At 41.1% G+C, this 24,977-nt stretch overlaps 1 protein-coding gene across 1 annotated transcript; it reads left to right on the forward strand.

Annotated features, from left to right (window-relative positions):
• Window positions 1-2,105: 2,105 nt before the first annotated feature.
• Window positions 2,106-23,891, forward strand: LOC146682210 (transmembrane protein 47-like). Its single transcript, XM_085449091.1, has 3 exons — window positions 2,106-2,991; window positions 16,135-16,275; window positions 18,823-23,891. Exons 1-3 carry the CDS (start codon window positions 2,763-2,765, stop codon window positions 18,999-19,001), a joined length of 549 nt encoding a protein of 182 aa, XP_085305217.1. The 5' UTR covers window positions 2,106-2,762; the 3' UTR covers window positions 19,002-23,891.
• Window positions 23,892-24,977: the final 1,086 nt, after the last annotated feature.

Here is a 24,977-nt window from a genome sequence, read left to right on the forward strand (position 1 = left end):
CCAGGTAAGTGCTTTTTATCATTCATCTAACATTCACACACATTCATACTCCAGGCTTTGAGGTCAATGTATTTTTTTTCTGATGACATTTTCACTTATTTTAAATATGAATTACACTGTGATATGGTCTCGTTCTAACGTAGCACCTCCCTACTCTATCTAAGCACTCAAACTGCTTTAAACAACATGTCTCATTCACCCATTCAAAGAAGCACTTTTTTCTATGCTGAAGTGCTTTCTGTCTAACATTCACATTTATACTCTGATGGATACAGAAAGCAACTTAGTATCTTGCACAAACATATTTGGCAGGCAGACTAGAACAGGGATCGAAACATAAACCTTCTAATTAGTAGGTGGCCCGCTCTCTCGTTGGCTAGGATTGCATATTATTGCCTGTATGAGTCCTCATTTGTGAGTGTAACAAAACCTGTTTCATTCTCACCATTGGGTGAGATGTGGGCCTCGCCTCTCACCCTATGGTAGCTAGGATGGGTTCCAGGTTCAACAGTAAGTGCAGTCATTAAGTAAGGTGCGTCAATGTCGGAAAAAATGTGTGTCATTCCTCTAGCCTTTGCATCCCTCCTTCTCTTTCACCTCTGTCTGGTGGCCTCCCTCTTTTCTCTTCTGTGCTTTGCTACCCAGCCTTCTTCTGTCTCTTCCTTCATTATGCCTCATTATTATCCTGATGAAGAGTAAGTAAGGCCATTCTTCCCTTCCATCCATGTCTCTGTCCCTCCTTTCTTTCCAGTTAAATAAACATATGGGTGGCTCTGCCTTCATGAACCTGCTCACCTCTGCTTTCTTGCCCTCCCTCCTCATGTTTTTCTGGCTCATTAGTATGCAAAAGAAACAATAATATTCCTTGATGTGCCTCCCACATTCTCCTGCTCACTACTGAGCAATTTGTTCACCCTTTCCCTTCTGCTCTTTACTTTTTCTTCCACTGTAAACAAAGTCCATAATGTAATAACCAATACCAAAATTTAATTTCTCTGAGGCCATGTGGGAGTAAAGAGTTAATGAGATCAGATAACAGATGTTGTTTCCAGTGGTTGTTTTTGCCCAGTCCATAGGGATTGTCTTTATTTTGCCTTTTTCAAAATCACACTACTCTTGTCTGACTTTATTTCACTTTTGAATTAAGGAGCAAAATGAAAAGAGGTTTCACAAATCATTAAAATCATATCAGTAAATAGAATTAGTACAAAATTGGTTATGTTGCATAGTTCAGTTTACTAATGTAAACTTGAAGTAGACAGAGATGTAACCTGAGCCAATTGATCTTTAGGTCTTTATAACTCGTTAATTTCCGGTGTCAGAGCCAGACCTGAGCCATAGTCATAGACTGTATTAAAAATGGCCACTATGACATTGCATAGTAGTCTGTAGATGATTGTATTCAAGTCTCAGGTTTGGCAAAATGTGGCAATATTTACAATATTTATTCATATATTTATGATGAGATGGCTGAGCTTTGGTTTTATCAGTAAATACTAGTTTAGAGTATTGTGTCCATCCATACATCCATAAATTGTGTCATAAAACGTGATGCTGACTTTAGCTAAAAAAAGAACAAGCTTAAAACAAAAGCTGTTTACTGAAGTAACTAAACAGACAGGAGTATATTTTAGTAAATCTAACTAGTTATCAAGATGGACTGTCAAATAACCTGTTTTGTGTGTGTGCGTGTGTTTATGTTGCTGTAGACTGTATTTTTAAAACAAGTCATTGTAATGAACTTGTTTTATAAATGCAGTCTGAATGTTTGTTTTATTTAAATAAAGGTTGAAAACTGAACAGAGGGTGAACATACTGACCAGGTGATTATATGTCAGGGTTGTTTTTGTATCTGCTGCCCCCGAGTGGCCAAATTAAGTTGGGTCAAATAAAATGACTGTCAACCAATGAAACGTCAACAATTATCAGCTTGTTTACTGGGCATTTGACAGCTGAAACTGGCTAACCTGTGTTTTTTGTGATTTTTTTTTTATATCTAAAGATTTAGTGTAAGATTTCTTGAGCCTAACCAGGCTCCTCGTTCACACAGCATGTCTATACCGTAATTAATAGAGGTCTCTCTCTCTCTCTCTCTAGGACCCGTATCACCTGCTGATTCCCCCAAGCCTTGACGTCAGCGCTATAAGCGATAGAGATCGCCGGTGTTCTGGGAATCCATCCTACCTGACAAACCATCCTACCCGTTGTTTCTACGCATGCGCACAACAGGAAATTCAGTGGCGAAGCATCCTACCTCTGTGAATATGAGCTAGAAGCATAATTTTACAGCTAGAATTCAGTGGCAATCATCTTACTTTTGTTAATAACAGCTACACACATACCATGCTACCTTTGTGAATGTGACCTACAAGCATACTTTAACGGCTAAAATGAAGTGGCAAACCGTCCTGGCTTTATAATTACGAGCTACAAGCATACTCTGATGGGCAAAGTTAAGTGGCAAACCGTCATACCTACTTATATTTGTGCTGGAATGACCCTGTGACAGCAGAAATGTGCATAAACTACTTACAGTAGGACGTTTTGCCAAAGTAGGACGTTTTGTCAGAACCGGCACTCGGCGGCGGCTGTTCCCACAGGCGCAGCGTCTGGCTGCAGTAACAACACTGCTGGGACTTGCCCGACCGACTTTCGCATTCGACCTCCAAACAGCGTGAGGGACGGATACATCAAAACATTCATAGGACACCCACACACACCCTCCCCTTGTTTCGAGCCCTCTTCGCCTCTCCAGTCCCGCCATGGCGTCTGCTGTACCCGAGACGGAGGGGTCAGCGCGAAGCTCCCCACTGACACCGCTGAAGCTTGTCGGGCTGGTGTGCGTCTTCTTGGCGCTTTGCTTGGACATAGGAGCCGTGATGAGCCCGGCTTGGGTGACTGCCGACGACCAGTACTACCTGTCCTTGTGGGAGTCCTGCTGGAAGCCAGCGAGTAGCGAGAACTGGCAGTGCAGCAGCACGCTGGACTCAGGTAATGAATGGAAGGGGGTATCGATGTTGTTTGGGTTTATGAAAAATAAATAAATAAAATCACCTGTTTCAGGTAAGATGTTAGAGCGTGGTTATCTTTTCTAATGTGCACTAACAGGAGCTTTGTGTAACAAAGAGCTGTTCGTAATAACAGCGAAAACTGATGCTGAAGCTGATCATAATAAAGGAGTTGTGGTGGAGAATACCCAGATCCTGTCGACTCTAATAGCCAGAGAAAGTTATCATCCTGGCTCGTACTCTGACTGCCCACTGCCATAAGAGAGCGTCCCCGTGACACAGCTCGCCAGTCTCTGTCTCTTCTGAGATCTCCAGATGAATTATTGTGAGGGTAAAGTGGATGTCTTATGTACGGTTAGAGCTCACTTCACAATGCGTTTGTAAATGCGATAGCTTAAACGTGATAACTAAGATGTTGTTCAGCACACATGATAGCTGGAACCAACAAGTCAGGGAGCTGTATAAAATTACATTAGACTTAAAACAATAAAGATTAATGATCTGAAACTTACTCGACAACTATTTTTGATAATCTGAAAATAATATACTATTAAACTGCAAAACACCCACTAGCTTTTTATTCTTTACTGTAAGCATTTGTTTTCTTTGTCTGTTTTTTAGGCAATTAATTTGCGTGATTTCGAAAGTGCCACAGCTGTCACCTGCACTTATGGATGTTGCCACTTGTCAGTTCTAAATGAATTAATTTGTCAACAATATACAAAAAAGGGAGGTGTAGTGGAGGGGAGAAGTGCTGGCTCACAGCTAATGACTTCATCCTATCTCACTCTTTTAATTTTTATCCCCATTCTATAGTTGTTGGGAACGCGTCCTTGTTCTCAGGTCCAGGAGAGGTCTTGCACTTCTTGGCAAGAGAGTATTGGTTGATCATCAATGTTGGATTTGTTTCCAGGGCAACAACAGTTCACACGCATTGTTTTAACTAAATTGAAAGTGGCTGTATTTACAGCCAGTGTGAAAGCAGGAGCTTACTGGGGTATTAAAAAATCTTCAAAATCTTCTGTCGCATAGATACATCTACCTGGAACCAATCCAGAAGTCTACGCTGCTCTCTCTGTGGGTGGGATGAGATCACGAGTGTGTGTGTGTGTGTGTGATGGATTGTGTGTCTGTCTTTGTGTGACAAAAAATCTGTATGTCAGCGTTTAAATCAGTGTGTGTGTTTTGGGCCAATCAGAAGCTACCATGTTGAGATGACCTATTTCTGGACATTCTCCTCAGAAGCCCAGCTGAATATTTCATGTCACACTCTGATTTCTCTGTAGTTGCATCTCCATTCCATCTCCCCCTGGACCTGGGAACACACACATTCACTTAATGTTTGTGTGAGTGTCTCATCTTTTCTTCACACACACACACACACACACACACACACACACACACACACACACACACACACACACACACACACCTATTCACTCTCGGAGACCTAACCAGTTCTCCTTAATTAGATATCCATTGCGAAGGTTCTGTGTCGTATGAGTATCTTTCCACCACAAATATTGATCTTAAATATACATCACACCCTTTGTGTCAGTTGCTCTTGCTTTCCCTTGCAGTTTCTCTTTTCTGCTCGTCATTTACAATCACGTTTTAATTTCTTTTCATATTGAAGTAAATCTGAACTCATCATTGGGAAAATGCTTTCTTTGCCTCCTTTGTTCTTGAATATGTAGCTACAGTGGGCAGATTTGCAGCATACTCACTGAGTTGGATGTCGACATTTCACAAAGTTAGCTGAGTTGAATAGTATGATTAAATCTGCCTGATCTACTCAAAAAGAAAAACAGATACAGCATCAAAATCACCTGCCAATGTATGTGTAGGTCCACCTCACCCACACACAGTTCTGTAACCTGGATAAACCTCCTTGTTCTCCTCTGAAACTCAACCTGCATCACTGACATTCAACCATATCTCCTATTGGGCTCCATCTCCTTCATCGCAGCCTTCCCTTCTTTTGGTTGTACCCTTCTCAAGCTCCTTGTGGAGTCCCATCTAATCTGCCGATGCTGTCCACCAGCACCAGCAAAACCCACTTAAGGATCCCATCTCCTCTGCCAGTGTTGAGGAGATGGGACCCTCCTGTCTCCAGCTAAGCTCCCAGGTGGGCTGTGCTGCTTGCATTTGTCCAGCCTCCCCAGTCAGTAAGCCCACCTTGTGGTTGTGTCTCCACTGCTGGTTTTCACCTTTGCTTCCCTTTTGCTGCCTCCCAGCCAAGTGGGCCCCCTTTTCTCATGTTACGGGAAGTCTTCGCTGCCTCCATCAACAGTTACAAGAGGGACCTCTGGAGAGACCTCTGCTCCGCCTCCAGATTCTCCCCAAAAACAGCTCAGTCTCCACTGCTGGCCTCCTAGCCTGCGCTCAGAACTGGTGATATGTCTTTTATTTACATAAAATACTTTTAATTCAAACATTGATTTGGGTCCAGATTGAAATTTTCTCAAATTTGATGGATGTTTGACAATTATGACACATGGGTTGATACAGTTAGCTGTATCAATAATTGCAGTTGCAATTATAAGCATATCCCTTCTGTCATAGTTTGGTCAGGATTCCCTTGTGTCTTAGTGCAATGCACTAAGTGACCCTTCAAGATAATTTCACAACCTGGAATATGGTCGTAAGCTCTTCAGCAGAACTCCCTCACTGTCTGAGAGAGAGAGAGTGCAAGAGCACATGAAACTGGAAAATGTAGGGGAAGCTCACTGCAAATTGGAAAAGTTTCCCATGTGATCAAGACATCATCAGAAGCACGTTCTGAAAAGTCAAAAACCAAAGTCTAAAAATGGCAGATGCTTTGAGGATTGCTACTGGGTCACATGTTGTCATGAACTTTATTGACTCAGAATTAGCTCTTTCTGAATCTGGACCCCTTACCTCATGCCCTGCGTGTCGCCGCCTTGTCAGGACAGTGTCTTCCCGACATTACGCACGTTTCCAAAACCTGGCACACTGTCAGAGATTTGTTTTTTGTTTTCCGAGCCACTCAAACACCGCTAGTTTTGGGGCATCCCTGGCTTCAACAACACAACCCACATATCAATTGGCAGAAGGGATGCATCACTGGGTGGGCGGAGGAGTGCCACATGACTTGCCTAAAAACTACCTCCACTTCCAGCTGGGTGGCCTCTCCATCGGAGCCGCCAGCGTCTTCCGACTTAGCCAACGTTCCCTCGGTTTATCATGACCTTGCTGAGGGTTTTCGCAAAGACCTTGCACAGTCACTCCCTCTGCACCATCCTTACGACTGTGCTATTGACCTGCTCCCCGGCGCTCCATTGCCAACCAGTCGTCTCTATAGCCTCTCCCTCCCTGAGCGAGAGGCTATGGAGAAATACATCTATAAATCCCAGATAACACACACCAATTAGTTAAACTGCAGGAATGTCTTAAAGACATAAAGACCTGGATGGCCGCTAACTTTCTGCTTCTTAATTCATATAAAACTGAGGTTATTGTACTCGGCCCTGAAAATCTTAGAAATATGGTCTCTAACAAATATGTAAGACTTTCTTACATTTCTTTCTTCCATTTGTGCAACATCTCTAAAGTTAGAAATATCCTGTCTCAGAGTGACGCTGAAAAACTAGTTCATGCATTTATTACTTCCAGGCTGGACGACTGCAATTCATTATTATCAGGAAGTCCTAGAAACTCCCTGAAAAGCCTTCAGTTAATCCAAAATGCTGCAGCAAGAGTCCTGACAGGGACTAGAAAGAGAGAGCAGATTTCTCCAGTATTGGCTTCCCTTCATTGGGATTCGGGAGACAGACACTATCTCTACTTTTAAGTAGGGCTGGGTATCGCCACTGATTTTTAGAATCGATTCGATTCCGATTCACAAGGTCCCGAATCAGTTCGATCCACAATACAATTCGATTCGATTTGAATCGGGGAAATTCTGCCTCAGACAGTCAGAAATATTATAATTCTGATCACATATCAGTACATTTCCATATTTTATATATCTATAAAAAGAAAGCTGACATTTGCGAGACTTTATCAAAGGTGTAAGCAACACAGCAAATGCCTTTGTGTAGCTGAGGATAAAACACAGAAAAACGTGAAGGAGATTTTCCTGGCCTGGGATTTTATACAAATATTCTGCAGTAGATCAAAAACGAAAGAAAACCATTACCGTAATCAACATATGAACATTAGCTGATGCTGCTGAAGTGAAGCAGAGCAAAGTTGCAGAGGCTTTATTAGAGACACAGCCAAGTGTTTTGCAGTTTTGCGTAATTTTAAAAAGTTTAAATTTGTTCAGCAGCCTATTGAATGGTAGAAATGAGGCTTTCTTTTCAGAAGTAAGTAAAAGGAAAAAAACAGCGGCCGACAGCGCTGTAAACAACAGAAGACTTGTGCATAATAAGCAAACAAATAATGCAGAAAACTGATTTTTAGACGGGAAACTGTTCTTGAGGTACAGAGAGAGAGAGAGAGAGGGAGAGACCCCGAGCTCTGCATGAAGTGTGATTTTATCCTGGTGGAAGCAAAACAGCAAAAGTCAGAGGGAATTCACGACGATGTCTATGTGAAGCGTAGTTTGGATCTTCTTTTGCTGCTGGTTCAGTCAATATTGTTTGGAGAGAGATAAAACTAACAGCTTCAGAATCGGCGCAAAAAGGACAGAAACACAAAGTGCAGACACACCGAAACATCAGAATCAGCGGTTCTGCTGGAGGTTTCTTCCTGTTAAAAGGGAGTTTTTCCTTCCCACTGTCACCAAAGTGCTTGCTCATAGGGGGTCATATGATTGGTGGGTTTTTCTCTGTACATGTCCAATATAAAGCGCCTTTAGGCAACTGCTGTTGTGATTTGGCGCTATATAAATAAAATTGAATTGAACTGAATTATATACCTAATGTATACAAAATAGCAGAACTTGAGCCTAGATTACTATAGTCACTTAATTGTAGTGATTTAATTGGAAATCAGATTTGTCTTGTTTCACAATAAGTCAGTGTGAAGACGTAAAACCTTGTATAAATGCTGTCTGGCTCTTTGTTGTGTTATATTTTCCTTTGCTTCATCATTACTGTCCTTTCCTCCCTAAAGGATTTAGCGATACATTTCTAATGTTAATCATTACCCCTTTGTAGTTTTACCATTCTTCCCTTCCCTCACCCCTCCCATCTCCATTTCTCTGTTCTGTTTTCTCGTGGGTCAAACTTCTCTAGTATTTCCTTCACACCCTTCTCTCTTTCCCCTTCCACTCTCCTTCTTCAGCTCCATCTCTGCTCTCAGTGAGCCCCCCAGAGACGCCTGTTCTATTTGTAGTGGCTGAATGAAGAATGGGAAATGATGTGGCATACAGCTCTATGGCAGACAGACAGTGAATCCACCACCTAAAACCCCAACTACCATAGTCAACACATCTGCACACACACACACACACACACACACACACACACACACACTCTGGGAGTATGTTAGGAAAAGGCATTTGCACGGTCCGAAAACACACTCGAGCTTTGTGTGGTGTCATAAATGACACAAAGATGGGGGGGTGGAGGAATGCTAGCGGCTGAAGGCTAAAATCTCTCTCCCTCTCGCTCTCTCATTCATATATATTGTTCTGCCTTTTATAAGGTAAACTGGTTATTACGGTTGTAAACTGCCCTAGAGCTCCCTCTAGTGGCTGCTTTGTAATATAGGTTTGACTACTTTGGGAAAGGAAAAATGAGACCGTGAAAAATTCAAAGATGGCAGAAAGTGATGCAGAAATGTTATTGTTCTAAGCTGATACAGACCTTAAAATGTTTATGCCTTGGACAACATATGTCTGTAAGTATGAGTGACGATAAAATAATTATTATCTTTTGTTTTGTGTAAAAATGGTACGATAATTTGTACATTTGAAAGTTTTATCTTGTTAGCTTGCAGTAAGAGTGTAACAAGCTAGTTTATACACACACCCAGCACGCCCCTGCGAGCGGTTTATCCTTCAAGCTCGGGTCCTCTACCAGAGGCCTGGGAGCTTGAGGGTCCTGCGCAGTATCTTAGCTGTTCCCAGGACTGCGCTCTTCTGGACAGAGATCTCCGATGTTGTTCCCGGGATCTGCTGGAGCCACTCGCCTAGCTTGGGAGTCACCGCACCTAGTGCTCCGATTACCACGGGGACCACCGTTACCTTCACCCTCCACATCCTCTCGAGCTCTTCTCTGAGCCCTTGGTATTTCTCCAGCTTCTCGTGTTCCTTCTTCCTGATATTGCTGTCATTCGGGACCGCTACATCGATCACTACGGCCGTCTTCTTCTGTTTGTCTACCACCACTATGTCCGGTTGGTTAGCCACCACCATTTTGTCCGTCTGTATCTGGTTATGGCGTTCCATGTATGCCTTGCCTGCTAGCATCTTGCACCCTGCTGTTGTGTGCTGGATTGTCTCTGGGGCATCTTTACACAGCCTGCACCTGGGGTCTTGCCTGGTGTGATAGACCCCAGCCTCTATGGATCTTGTACTCAGAGCTTGTTCTTGTGCTGCCATGATTAGTGCCTCCGTGCTGTCTTTCAGTCCAGCTTTGTCCAGCCACTATTAGGATTTCTGGATATCAGCCACCTCCTCTATCTGCCGGTGGTACATACCGTGCAGGGGCCTGTCCTTCCATGATGGTTCCTCGTCTCCCTCCTCTTTCTTGGGTTTCTGCTGCCTGAGGTATTCACTGAGCACTCGGTCAGTTGGGGCCATCTTCCCAATGTATTCTTGGATGTTCCTTGTCTCATCCTGGACTGTGGTGCTGACACTCACCAGTCCCCGGCCCCCTTCCTTCCGCTTAGCGTACAGCCTCAGGGTGCTGGACTTGGGGTGAAACCCTCCATGCATGGTAAGGAGCTTTCTTGTCTTTATGTCAGTGGCTTCTATCTCCTCCTTTGGCCAGCCTATTACCCCAGCAGGGTACCTGATCACGGGCAGGGCGTAGGTGTTGATGGCCAGGATCTTGTTCTTACCGCTCAGCTGACTCCTCAGGACTTGCCTGACCCTCTGCAGGTACTTGGTGGTTGCAGCTTTTCTAGCGGCCTCTTCATGGTTCCCATTCGCCTGCGGGATCCCCAGGTACTTGTAACTGTCCTCTATGTCTGCAATGTTGCCTTCTGGTAGCTCGATCCCCTCAGTTCTGACTACCTTCCCTCTCTTTGTTATCATCCGACTACACTTCTCCAGCCTGAATGACATCCCGATGTCATTGCTGTATATCCTGGTAGTGTGGATCAGTGAATCGATGTCTCGTTCACTCTTGGCATACAGCTTGATGTCATCCATGTACAGGAGGTGGCTGACAACTGCTCCGTTCCGTAGTCGGTATCCGTAGCCAGTCTTGTTAATGATCTCACTGAGGGGGTTCAGGCCTATGCAGAACAGCAGTGGGGACAGAGCATCTCCTTGGTAGATCCCGCACTTGATGGTGACTTGTGCTATGGGCTTGGAGTTGGCCTCTAGTGTTGTACGCCACATCCCCATTGAGTTCCTGATGAAGGCTCTCAGGGTCCTGTTGATCTTGTACAATTCTAGGCATTCCAGTATCCAGCTGTGGGGCATTGAGTCATAGGCCTTCTTGTAATCAATCCAGGCAGTGCACAGGACAGGTACAAAGTTTGGGATGAAACTGCAGCAATAACCAAAAACAACCTCACCTCTTTTATGGCCTTAGGACATAGGCAGGATGTGATGCCTGTTGTCTTCTACACGTGGGGGCGCACCTGCCCGCCTTTCACGTGGTACCCCAGATTCTGTACCTCACTCTGTCCAAGCGCATACTTCTTCGGGTTGGCCATAAGCCCCGGCTGCCTCAGGGACTCCGGGACCCGCTGCATATGCTCTGCCCAGCTGTCCAGGAGAAAACACATTCGCAAAACGCTATTAAAAAGTGGCAACATCCACTCTCTGGGCTTGTGTGAGATTGTCATCGCAATGGAGGAAAGCGGAGGAGGTGGAATTAGCACCTCTGTCCCCAACTCATCTCTCTCCTTCACCAAGCTCACCATAGAAGTGGTTTCACCTTCTCTCCATGCTCTTAGGAGGTTGAGGTGATATATCTGTGTAACCAGCCCATCAGTTTGAGGGCAGTAGACGCCGGTACAAACAGATTTAAGGCCCAATAATTTATACCATTCTTCTAGTGTGTGAGACATGAACAATGTGCCCTGGTCAGTCAGCATCAGAATTCCTACTCTGGAGCACGATTGGTGCACATCCACCCGGATGCCTGGCCAATAAATTCGGGCCATTATTCATTTCAGAGTTTTATATATCCCATGTGACCAGCCACTGGGTTGTAATGAGCCACCAGGAAAATAATTTTCCGGCAACTTTTCGGCACAAATAACGGTGTGTGTTCTTCCTTTGTGTGAGTGTCGTGTCTGTCCCTAATCAATACAAAAGCGCTGTTTCAGGGCGAACCTTTTGATCATCAGTTTTCATCACTTGGTCAAAGTCTGTGCAGACCATCCCACTGCTCCATGTTTGACAGTTGATACCACATACTGTGAAACCATCCTTTCGCCTACTTGACAGCGTACAAAGATCCTGAGTGCTGAACTGAAGGTTTCAAATTTTGATTTATCAGTCCATAATACCTTCTTCGAGTCTTCAGTAGTGCAATGGGAGTGTTTCATGGCCCAGGCAAACCTCTTTGTCTTATTCTGACATCTTAGCAATGGCTTTCTTGCAGCAACTCTTCCTGTCAAACCTGCAGCTCAAAGTCTTCACTTCACAGTTGAAACTGAGACCTGAACTCTGACCTTGATCAACCTTAAGATCAAGATCAGAGTTCAAGTTTTCTGAAAATCTTGTGAATGCAATAACTTCAGTAGGAATTCAACTAGGATTTTCAAATTTATACCATCAGTGCATCTACTAGGAGGCTGAGGGGTAGCACTGGCAGCCACCAGTGTGTTTGCCTTTAAGAAGTGTGTGTGTGTGTGTGTGTGTGTGTGTGTGTGTGTGTGTGTGTGTGTGTGTGTGTGTGTGTGTGTGTGTGTGTGTGTGTGTGTGTGTGTAAATGAGAGCAAGAAGAAGGCAGTGAATATGCTAATTCCAACAACTGTCTTTTTTTGTAAATATGTAACAGTGAATATGTAAATTACCATGAATATTTGGTCCTTTACAAAAACTATAATTTGTCTCGTGGGTTTTTTCCTTGTTGGCTGTCTCAAAGCTGGTACTGGTGAAGGTCTATCTAGCAACAGAAATCCTTATTAGTATGGTAAGTTTGTTTAAGCCAACAGAAAATATTATTTTAACATTTGTGTGATGTGTCTGTGAAGGTTTGTGTGATGTTTATCCTTAATTGGCAGGAAAAACAATTTATACCCTAATGAGTGAAAATTTTTACTGATTGTGTTTCTTACCTGTGTTTTCTCCGAAGGGTGTTCAGGCCAGAAGAGTCCTTCCTAAATGCCTTTTAAATCTTAGCACCAAGTTGTTGAAGAGGGGTGTAACACGTCTGGCTACTGTTTGACCCAGCACAACACACACAATGGTCATAGCAGTGATTAACTGTGAATCTTTATAGTGCTTATTTCTAGCTGTTGCAGCCACTCTTTCTCTCATCTGCCCAGCTCACTGCAATTGCTCCCGTGCAACTCTCCTCTCTTTCCCAGCGCGCTGATGAAATAGTAGAGGCATGATTCGACAATCAGTGGCAACTGCGCTGGCCAGCCTCCCCTGATCCTGTTGCACCACCCCTCCCCTTCAGCTGAGCCAACCACACCCCACCACATACCCCCATCAACCGACTTTACATTGGAGAGCCATCCAGCCTAGCCTACTGGCCCTAGATGGTCATCACAAAGAAGAAAGGATGAAATAGTTGAATTTGACACTTCAGTCCCCAGGTCATCTTAATCCTTTGCTAAGCTCACCAGAGGAACGGATTCCACCTCTCTCCATGTTTTAAGGAGGCTGAGGTGAAATACTTGTGTGGCTCCACCCCTTCATAGCCAACATCCTCCCCTCGCCATGTAACCACGAAGGTTCACAAGGCACTTTATCTCCCTGTGAAAATGGTCTGAGTTTATCCCCTCTTTTGTATAGTTGCTGCTAACCTTTCTGGACCTGGAGAAGATTTTCACGTGATAACCTTCCTAATGTGTGTAGCTCTGCTCTCAGATGTTTTACTCAGGCTTCACCATCTCATCAGTCTGCTGGTGATGGATGCTGACGTACAAGAGCAAATGGTTCAAGCGTCCCACCATTATTGCTATCATGTACACATATTATGCATATATTCATTTGTTTGACTATTGATATTGAAACAGGTTTTAATTATGTCGGTGCCGTTGTTGTTCAGTTACTTTTTATTTGCACTGCAGTATGGGACAATAATTAAGAACTACACTTTAGGTATTAGCAGAAGCTCATAGCTAAAGTAAACAGTTATTCTCATTTTTTTACTATTATCTTACCATGTAAATTTCATCTTCCTCCGTCTTTTCTTCACTTCTCCACACCTAGTGCTAGCAGCAGCAGGCTACTGTGACAATGAGGCATGGTTACTAGTTGTTGCTGGTACTACTGTTCACGGTGTAGCAGGCACCTTGTTTTCTCTCAGCTCTCCAGCTTCTTGCCACGTCTTGCACACTAAACGTTTTTTACAAAGTGCATGAGCACTCATCAAAGGTAAGGGAGGGACCAATTGAATTAAGAGATCTGACTGGGCAATTCAGTGCCAGTAATGAAAATGAATGAATGGCCTGCTGTCAGTGCTTGTACAGCTGATGCGCAGGCGACCCATTAACCCAAAAGTGCCTTGGTCCACCAGGAAAATGTATTCAGGGCTGGACTGGTAATCTGGCATACTGGGTGAAGTTATATCCCCATGTACTCCAGTGAACTGGCCCAATTAGGTCCATGCCAATGCACTCAAATCCCTCCTCCATTAATGCTAACAGGTACAAAGTTGCTTTCAGAGTGGCACACATATAACATGCATATATCTTTATATCTATATCTATATGTGCATTTTCCCACTTTTTAACAAACTGCTAACAATAGCCTAGTCTTAATTTCATTAAATGTGCTTTCTGTTTTTAAATTTAAAAACACATTTTATTTTTTAGGTTTTATGTTTGTTGCATTCTTTTAGAGACATAAATATGTAATATTGGTTGGGCTTATTTATGATAAAAACAAAAAACGTGAGAATTGTCCAGTCCAATTTTTAGGACATTAAATTATGTACATATGGAAAACAATTTGTACATTTACAATTTATGTAATTATGCACTGTAAGTGTGCTAAAATCAGTCTGTTTAATCAAGAACTATATTAAAAAAATCTGAAGTATATAAAAGCTATGATATTTAAACATTAAAAATAACCTTGTATCAGCCGTATTTACTCACTGGATTTGGTGTTGGAAGTGCGTTTCTTTAATCAACCTTTTACAGTTGTAGATGGTACAATCCTGTCAGTACAGCAATAATAAACTTGTGTTACATGCTCTCCGAGTAAGTGTTCAGAAAATGACACCGTATATCCTGCAAGCTGAAAATAAATATATTTATTTTTTGCTTTAAACTGAATTACAGTTGTCACCAAGATCCGTCAGCCTTTTTCTGTTTTCACATTGTCCCATTCTATTTTGTTTTCCTCCCTCTTTCTCCTTTTTCTCATGTTTTATTTCCATATACATTGCATATACATTTTTGGTAGTTCCTTTTTCAACGTGTAAAATAAAGCGAAGAGAATGATATGGTGGCAGTTATTGCAGTTATTACTTATTACACCTAATTCTGGATTTTCTTTGCAAACTCCGATGACCTGGAACATCCGACCAAAAGAAGTCACGCAACACCAACAAAACTTCTCTTTCATTTTCTGTGTCAGGTTCCTTTAAATATATTGTGGCTTCTGTTGCAGAAATTTCACAGACGGATGACAACGTTGACTTTGAACCCCATTATGAAAATAATGAGGCATATCTTGAGTCTTAATAGCACTATTTTGGGTGTTGCACTCCCTTGCCCTGTTTAGTAAATCTGGCTCTATTGGGGAAGACCCCCAGTCTAATAACCATTTTTAAAGCTGGTAAAAAACTGAAAACATTATAAAATCTATGTTTCAAGATTATTTTTGCAAAAGGTTACTGGCTACAACCAGACCCATTGTTTATTTTCATAAGTATTTTTTTAAACTGGTAGTTTACTTAGTGTGGTTAACTTACAACCAAATGAAAATGCTTACCTTTCTTTTGCAGATGTTTTACTTACTTAGTCACAGTTTGTGCTGCTTTAATGGAGGCCAGTTTAAATATGCCTCCCACGGTGTCTGGAAAAAAGAAAAAGAAATAATATAAACAGAATCTAAATGAAATGACAATCATTAAGTCTGAAGTGGAGTAGGAAGAAATATAATCATCAGTTTAAGATAATGTGTTGTTTATAATAGTGATATGGTGTGTGCATGTGTGTGAATTATTTCAGTGTCGTTCAAGCCACAACATATAAATATGGGAAGATTTTTGATAACCTGCCAGCAAAGCTTTTTAGTCCGGGCTTTTTGTGGGCCTAGACATACTAAGTGCACTCTCTGTCTTCATATTGTTCACCACCTCTCGGTCCCCAGATCCTTTGCACTGTACTCATCTCCTGGTCCTCCCCATTCCACCTCCACTTTTCCTTTCACTATCCTCTTTTCCCATCCTGCTGGCAACCCTTTTCATTTTGCCCCCTGTCCTTGTAACGTTATACTAATTTCTGCTTTGTTTCCTTCTTCCTGTATCGGTTTTCCAGTTCCATCTTCTCTTCCGGCTCTCCGTTATTCTTTTCTATTAGTCTCATTCTTGGACACCTTCATAGTAAAATAGTTGTATATTAGTATAATAATATAAAAAGTCCTTCCCCAGTATCCTTTCTTTCATCTCCTAGTCCTTTCCTCTTTGTCGTAGTTCCATTTTCTCTTATGCTTACCTCCTTCTCAGTGTACTGAACTCACTGCTTTTGTGTTAGTTTTACATTAGTTATTTACTTGTGATTGTTTTTTCCCCCAATATAAACAGCATGGTCATAGTTTTACTCTCACACAGTGAATGCATTTTCTGTTCTTTTACTTACTTTCATCTTACGCTCTCTCCTTTTCTTGTCCACCTTGCCCTTACAGACTGGCAGGTTGCTACGCTGGCACTGTTGCTAGGGGGTGGAGCCCTGGTGCTGATGTCATTCTTGGTTGCTCTGGTTGCTGTGTGCATTGGCACGAGACGGCGGTTCTACGCGCCTGTTGCCTTCATGCTCTTTGCTGCAGGTCAGTATACACAAGAATACTGATGTATATACCTACCTATTGTACATACCTATACATACCTCCAGGAATAATTGGAAAATTTCAATTTTGGGGCATGAAATGCTTGATTTTTCAACGCTAGATTTGCTGCTTGTCAGACATTTTTTTAAGATCTTACTGTGGGTACCAGAGAAATGGGAGAGAGCACTAAAGTGTTATTCGTTCAGAGATGGTTCACAGATTTGTAGAGTCTGTGCAACTTGTTATAATTATGAATGCAGTCAAAGCACTAATGAAAAATGAGTGCTCATGAAATCACTGGAATATGACATCATTATGGATGTGTGTGTTGAAGCGTTGTGTCTCGTCGCACAACTCTACAAACCTGTTCATCTTGATATACAGCCAAAATTGAAGTTGAACAAGTACTCTTTTGCAACAGAGGCAGGACATTGAAATTACTGATTAATTATAATGATAATCTTCGTGGGGGCAGCTTTACCTTCATCTGGGTGCAGCTCCTATTACTTCATGTGTAACTTTGCGGTGAGAAGTTTAGGTCACGAGAGGCACTGATGTCCAAGGTGTTCAAAATGTCTGTGAGGACATTTAGCTGGTGAGAGTCAAAATGCATCACTTCTACATGACGCTTTCAAAGGGGGATATAGTATTTTTGATTATTTAACACAACATTCTAAATCACACATTTTGTAGGCAAATAACATCAGGAATAGTGTTTAAACAGATTTATCTATTTGTTGTATTTGGCAGAGGGTGCTGTGATGAGCTGCAGCACCTCTAGTACCACTAGACCTTGTGCTGTACTCAAAGATAATCAAAGATATTTTGCTTTAACATTTGACATTGCTAGCTTTTTTATTTTTTAAATACCTCAATGTGAGTAACAAAGGATTCCTTTAAAAGTATGTGTTGATAGGAATGATACTTGATCAAACCAAATTTTGATACTTTTTTTGTAAGTTTTGTAAGATGTAAAAGCAAATTCGTTTTTTTGCAAGACTGCATTTTTACCATTTCTTCACAATGGATTTGAACACAACTGTTTTGGTAATTTAAACCATCCATGCTTCAATTAAATAATCATCAAAAATCATTATATGATGTATAATTTTAGAACCTGGAAAACAGATCAATCATCTGTGGCTACTTGTTATTTGTACTGGTGTTTCCACGATGGGGTGCGGACAGCAGTTTTAAACGAGCCAATACAGAGGCTGAATGTTTTGGGTGAACTATAAAGGGACTCTCAGTGAATAATGGATCACAACTCACACCTCTTTAAGACTTGTTTATTTTATACCACTTGTATTCGTATTTGCATATTTTTGAAATATGCAGCCTGGACTGTTTGATTCAATCATACATAAAAAAAAATTGAATCTAAATATCGACTAAATACAAGAAAATTTAGAATGACCAATTTTGAGCTTTTTAAATCAGTTTATTTTTTCAAGTTTTGGGGAAAAACCTGCAAATAAATCAATTTTACACCCACTCCAACTTGATCAGTGTTCTGATTATTCAGTGGAGAAGGTTTCAAAATCGGTTGTTCGGTTGTTAAGCTTAACGTGGGAATGCTTTACAAACATTCAGAGATGAACTTGGGTAAACTTTCTCAGAGATGAAATGCCGGTTTGGTAGCGAGGCTCCAAATGCTCAGCCAGGCCGCCGAGAGGTCTCGCACGCCACAGCTGCTCTATAACGTTACGCATGCTGCCCCAACGTGCTAAGGTTATGAGCTGGGTTACGCCATGTCGCAAGTTTTGTGAGGTGCTTTTATGATATTTAATGGATCGGATTACATTTTTTAAAGATAAAGAGTAAGATTAGCTGGTGCCATAAAGTTCTCCAGATGAGAGTCAAATTTAATGGGTAAATACCCAACTCGAAACATCATGGATGTGTACAATTAGTGTTTTCATAAGACAACAGAAAACAGCCATAACACAGGAGGGAGTAACCTGATCCCAGGCAGGATAATCTGCTCCATTGACTTTTTTTTTCTTTCATAGGGGTCATCTCAATCACTATTTGTCCTGCCCCTCATCCATGATCAGTTTGCCTTGGGTGACTCTAAGGGCAAAAGCCCCAGAAAACACACAAAGCCTCCACCACCTCTCAGGGAGGGACGTTAAAATAATAATAAAGTAAATAAATAAAAAGAAAACTGAAATACTGTCAAATTTTAACCAACACCAATGCACATCAAAGACCTGTAACTCAGATCATTTTTATATTGTAAAGATAAAATTTTGCATGGCTTTATTGGATATGCTACATTTAGACTGACTCTGGGTGATAGCAGGACTTACTAACTGATGTTAATGATCCACAAGACGATGTTTTCTGTTCAAAACTGTCTGCTACAAAGATTGAATTGCTATATCCACTTGAACAATTTCTTTGTGGGATTTTAAATATAACTTTTATCCATTTAATTGTCAATTTGTGCAGTTTGAGACATAAACCTTTTTTTTTTAATTCCAGTTTATTTTCAGCTTTACATGCATGCGTAGAATTTTGCTAAAATCTGTATATCGCATCCAGTTGTACTCCAGGCCTGCAGTTTGGTCCTCTACCCTGTCAAGTTCATCGAGAGTATCAACTTGAGGATCTACCATGAATTTAACTGGGGCTACGGCCTGGCCTGGGGAGGCACCATCTTTTCCTTCGGTGGGGGAATCCTCTACTGCCTCAATCCCAAGAACTATGAGGAATACTACTAGTGCTACCTCATGTCTGGAACCCTCTGGTCACATCTTCAGAGTCTGAGAGGTACATAGGGACTGAATAACATTTCTAATGTTCTGGGAAAGGGGGAGGGAGTGGGTGTCTATTAACAGCTCGATTCCCAAGAACTTTAAAGGGACACATCGGACAGCCAGTAACTGTATTATCACAAGTTTTGCATCCAGACAGTGAACCTAGTGGTCTGGAGCTTAAGTTTTTTGCCTCAATCAACACTAGTGTCAGTGCTGACTCTAATGGATATTCAGACTGATAAGCCTCATGTTAGATGGTGCATCTTGGGACAGATGAGGTAGGGGGCTTACAGGTTTATTCCCAAGGCTCGTGATACAGTCTAAGGAGAACTGACAACACTACGGTAACAAAGGACTCAGGTTACCAGTGTTAATACCTCCATTCTGAATTGCAAGAACTGCTATTATGTCTATTAACTTTTCTGTTTGGAAAAGCAGGATGTCAGACTGACACTTTTGCCAGTTACACATGGATGCGCATGCACATACACAGGCATAGGCAGCATATCTTTATATGTAAAGAAACCATCAGAAACCCTCAAGATCATCATCATCATCATCGTAAGTGCTTATTTAGGAGCGGTTTTATTTTATTTTTAGAGTTCTGTGAAGCTCTTACACTTTCACAAGGATGTGAGACATGCTGCAGATGCTAGAGTTGTGCCTCATAACTTTTCATAACACAGATCGATTTGTCTTGTGGGAGAAGGTAAGGAGGGTGGAATAAACTAAAGATATTTGCTCAATATTCTGTTATCAACCCACTTGTCTGTTACTGTGGCAACCCACAGGGTTTGCACATGCAGCTGTCATCATTGATTAGCCATGATTGGAGGTGTGAGATGGGACAGCGCTCGGCTAAATTTCGATTGCCTATCATGCTGCGTTTCTTTGCATTGACATATGGAGCATCCTTTAGTCTTCTTATCTGGCTCATGGCAGTGTCTACAACACACATGAGACACACAGCTCCAGTCTTTCAGTGGCCATGTTGTCATGCACAGCAGCAGTTTGAGAAAATTAGAATGTGTTTTGAATTTAATTATGTTCATACACACACACACATTCACATATTACATTTGCATCGTGGGCCGATAGAAAGGAAAAAAGATCAAACAAACATGATTTTTTTGTCTTCTTGCGAGGAAAATGGTGGTGCGTCCGCCGTCTACAGGAGACATTTCCTTTATTTTTATGGCCCAAAAGGACAAGTGTGTAACAGTAAAATGGCAGAAACAACTTTATACTGCTAGCACATGTTTTGCAAAGCTAGCCGAGATCCCACAGTGATGATGAAGCTGAGTGCATGCTGACCCAGTGGGATTTGTGTTGGTGTGTGGAACTGTGTTGTTGACTGGTAATCATGAGACAATGCATTCCAGGTCATTTTATGGAGTAATGAAAGTACTGTAACAAATGACTTTCTGTGGTGAGGAATTATGTAAAATACTGCATTACTTTTAACAAAATTAACAAGTGATGTTTAATACATTACTTTTTTGAGTAACAACCGCGGCACAATATATCGAACTAATTAAACAATTTGAAGAAATTTGTATTCATCACCCCGGGGCGCCTCTGTCAGTGCGCCCCAGGGTGGGTGTGGCTACAATGTAGCTGCCATCACCAGTGTGTGAATGTGTGTGTGCATGGGTGGATGACTGGATATGTAAAGCGCTTTGGGGTCCTTAGGGACGAGTAAAGCGCTATACAAATACAGGCCATTTACCATTTAATCCTAGCCCTGTCTACAACACATTGTTTTATTTATCAAGTCTTTTACTTCATCTTTTGGAAGATGATAGATTAAAGACATTGGTCCGTATTTTTTAAATAAAATCTCAAAATACGTGAGATCCCTAGATGCTCTGGCAACCTAAGAAATAAATGGTTAACATTATCAAAATGTGTGTTTTAACCAAAAAGATGATTTTTGACAGGCCCTAAGCAATTTTTGCTTTCAAAACAAAAATAAAACTTACTTTTCTTAATATCATCATTTCCATATCAGGTTTACTGACCCTGTGACTCTCTCTACAATCTGTAAATAAAATCAGTGTAGACAAATTGTCACAAGTAGGCCAGAAACACATGTATGTCCAAACTCTGATGTCAGATGGTTTGGTGATTACAAGAAGCCGTTTGGATTGCAAGGAATCGGTTTATTACTGTGTGCTGCCGTGTCGTGGCCTACAGTAAGTGTCGGGGATCAGCACTGCATCCGGAGTGTTACGTTTTTGCTGGCCAACAAGCCAGACATGCATCTGCTGAAACGGGAGAAGAAAATGTCAGTATTAGCCAATATCAAATGGCACAGTTAACAGGTGTTAGGACACATTTCAACAAAACCCAAGATGGTTTTTTATATCAAGCACTACCCCTTTACAGACAAACTGATCTGATAATCTTTTTTTTATGTCCCAACAGGGTGATAATAATGTAAGGTTTACTTATTTTTCTTTGCCCTCCAGATTTGGGTCCAATCAGTATTTTTGGGCCATGGATCCAGAAAGATTTCTGGGTAAAAAGATAACTGATGACCAAATATTTTACCCTCTATGTTAATTTTGAACTCTAGATTGGACGATACTCTTGTGCAATAATGTTTAGTTTTCCTCTCCCCCTCTGTACTGAATTATTTTGCCAACCCTGCAACCTCCATTTTTGAGTCTGGATGCTGTAAGCACAGGGAGGAGGCGCAAGGGTTGTCTGGTATTTTCTCTATTCCCCATTGTCACATATTTGCAGTGGAGCTGTCAGGTAACTATTGCCTAAAAATAGGAACCAGGCTGAGTCCCTCGGCACCTTAAAATAAAGGTTGAGCTGTGAAGTCACCTCTTGATTCAAGCTGCTGCAAGAAGTCCATTTATTTTACAGTGATATTTACAGTGGACAGAAATATTTATTTTGCTCTTGATGAGGAAAACTGTTTGTTCTGTACTTGAATATTTGAGAAGCTTCTTCACTTTAAAATCATCAAACTTGGAAAAGAAGGTCCTGCTTTAGATTACAGTCCAGACAATTCATTCACTTCCTTTCTGTTTAATTGTCACTTTTACTTTTGATGTACAGAAATAAAACATTGGTTTCGGTATTGTACTGTAGAAAGGTTCAAAATACAGAGCTAATGTAGTTGTAGGAATTCTCGGATATTTGGGGGAATTGATTTTTTGCCAGGAGATGAATGAAAGTAAAGGTGGTTCTGGCTAAACGTAAAAAACATCTGCAAGTTTAAATTTAAAGCTTGTAAAGCAGCATCTAAGTGATTGTTTGGTCACATGAGAAGATCATATTTGTTCATGAGGACAGCTGCTGGCTGTAGGTACATACAGATACAACACGGTATGGGCCCAAAGATGGAGCTAAACATCCACGAGGAACCACGTGGAAAAAGGCTAAAAATGTTTCCTAATGTGTTCACCTATGACTTTGATATTGAATTCATTATTGAAAACCCTTAAAGCTATGTATAGCTATAAGAGTTTTACATGAAAAAAACATCTGCCTAATATTCTTTAAATCTATGATACAGGATGTAATGCATTCACTTGATCAATTGTATTGTCCTTCTCTAAATTTACAAGATAATTATTTTGTAAATTCCAAGAAATCCCAGGCTCATGGGATTTTGAGATTTATTAATAATTCAGAAGAGAGGAGATGATTATTTATCTTTTTTTTTCTCAATTTGTGAGATAAATGTCCTGCTGCTGGCAGCTAACTCTATTTTATAACACAAGGCATGGTACTGCTAACATTTGAACTGACCTTCAACTTTTTCAGTTTGAAAGACGTCTCAGCATTCCCGTTTTCAGCGACGGGTTCAAATCAGTGGTCATAAATACAGAAATGTGTGACTTGATGACTTGTTCCTCCATTTTGCCAGTGATAGACAGGAGACCTGACCCAATGGTAAGGTGCAGTAATAGAGATTATCATCGTATGATATTTCGGTATAACCGCTACTGTATTTAATTTTGTATAGTCACTCCTTAGTGATTGTGTTTGTGGTGTAGAGGGGCCTCAGGCACCACCACTGTAACAGACCTGGGTTAAAACACACAGGAATAACTTAATGAAAGGACTAAAATATAAATTGAACACCTTCAACATAAAATTGAAATATTAATTCTTATGTGTTTTCTTATAAATGCTTGTGAGGAGGAAGTAGCCCTTGTCTCATATTCTTATGTTTTGCCGACCTGCCATACACACTCAGTAACGAGGATGAGTGCCTCGACAGATAAATCCAGATCAAAAGCTTACTGCTCTTTGGGAGCTCAACCCTGTTAAACGGTGAGCTGCTGAGATTCAAAGTTGCAGTGCAACATTTGCAAATTTACAGAAAGCGAGTACATGGTAGGCTGAAGCAGATATGTGTTTGAGCTTCAGGGGCAATGCAAATGTGTTGGCGACCATTCGATGAGGCACATCTTTACAGTTCTGGATAAATAACAATATTTGTGTAATTGTCTTTAGTCGAGAACCTTTTAAGCTTGGTAAACATACAACAAAACACTGTCCTTGTCTGTTTTAGCCTGGTCTGATTGTAGCTATTAGCATTTGTTTCATGATCAACTTGCTGATGAAAAGTAGAGACTTGTAAACAGAGAGCGCTTGTTTGTTTTTTTTTCCATCTTCCAGAAGACTGGTGAAAAAACACTGGCTATTGATGTGCATAGGGATTTAGGATGTATACCAAATGTGTGAATGACAGAGAAAGAAGTAAGTGTGTCTGACATAGAGACAGAGTGTGTGTGCACGTGTATTAGCTTAATTTTACATGCCACTGTAGAAATTTCAGTTCTTGGCATTTATCTCTTTGTATGTTGTCACATTAAACGAACAGAACGACTCACTCTGTGTCTCACCATCTCTTTTCTTATGTCGGTTTTATTCAACTCAGAAACTTTACTTATGGTGAAGCTAGTGGATGCCTTTGCTGTGCAACCAAAGGAGTAAACAGGTTTGGGCTTTTTATGAACACATTAAAGTTTATATGTTTTACCAGTGAGTCCAAAGTTCAAAGAAAGTTATTCTCTTTCACATTATTGCTTTATCAGATAATCAAATGTGAGGTCAGCAAAAAAAAGTATTCATTTTAGTTAAACATGCCCAGTCAAATTCAAAGTGAAAAGCCAAGACATCACAGGATAGGTTGCATTTAAAATTTCTTTATACCAGAATAGCTCTTAACTGAAAAAGATTTGTTTCCATTGCTGTGGACTTTCCTGCTGGACTGTACAGCAACACAACCTGAAACTAGACATGTACTATTCAGAAGAAGTTTAATTGACCTTATTTGTTGAGTAATATTGTATATTATATAATATATTATAATAATATTTAATATATATATTAAAAGAAAAGCTGTACTGTGATGTTTTACTGTATTTGTTCTCAGATGTCCTGTAAAAAACAAACAAACAAACAAAAGATTGTCTAACAAAGGTGGCTGTTTGGGGTTTGTGTGGGGGCACTGACCTAGACCCACATTAGCCCACAGTGAGCCGCTTGCTGTGGGTCGGTACTGGGCCCCATATATGTCCCATAGTGCATCACTGGCACCAACTGATATGGAGTGTAGACGAGAATGTTGCTTAACTTGGGGCCTGTATTGGTTAAGTGTAGATTTGCCCTTCCCACAGTGCACCTACAGCGACTCACTGTAGACCCACATGGGCATCTTTGCTGGGAACATACATCGTGTTATCTCACTCTAAGTTTTGACCCTGGTGTTAAAAAAACATCACAGTATATTCTTAAAGTTTTATAATAATTAAATCCACAGAACATAAGTTGCTCCAGGAAGTTGACTTATCATTATCTCACTGAACACATTAGAGTTTATATGTGTTGCCAGTCTTTTTTGACCATTTGGATCTCACAGCCAGACTTCTTAATAAACACTTCTCCTGCTAATTAGGAGTTGTTTCAGTT

The sequence above is a fragment of the Copadichromis virginalis genome, linkage group LG23 (genome assembly GCF_057382275.1).
Source record: "Copadichromis virginalis isolate Kocher_CV1m ecotype Utaka linkage group LG23, C_Virginalis_male_GT1.1, whole genome shotgun sequence".
Classification (NCBI taxonomy): domain Eukaryota; kingdom Metazoa; phylum Chordata; class Actinopteri; order Cichliformes; family Cichlidae; genus Copadichromis; species Copadichromis virginalis.

Excerpts from the sequence above, each read along its gene's own strand:
- LOC146682210 (XM_085449091.1), top strand. The coding sequence starts at position 2,763 with ATGGCGTCTGCTGTACCCGAGACGGAGGGGTCAGCGCGAAGCTCCCCA. Across the intron at positions 2,992-16,134 it reads CAGCAGCACGCTGGACTCAG|ACTGGCAGGTTGCTACGCTG; the intron begins GTAATGAATGGA and ends TTGCCCTTACAG. Across the intron at positions 16,276-18,822 it reads CTTCATGCTCTTTGCTGCAG|TTGTACTCCAGGCCTGCAGT; the intron begins GTCAGTATACAC and ends TATCGCATCCAG.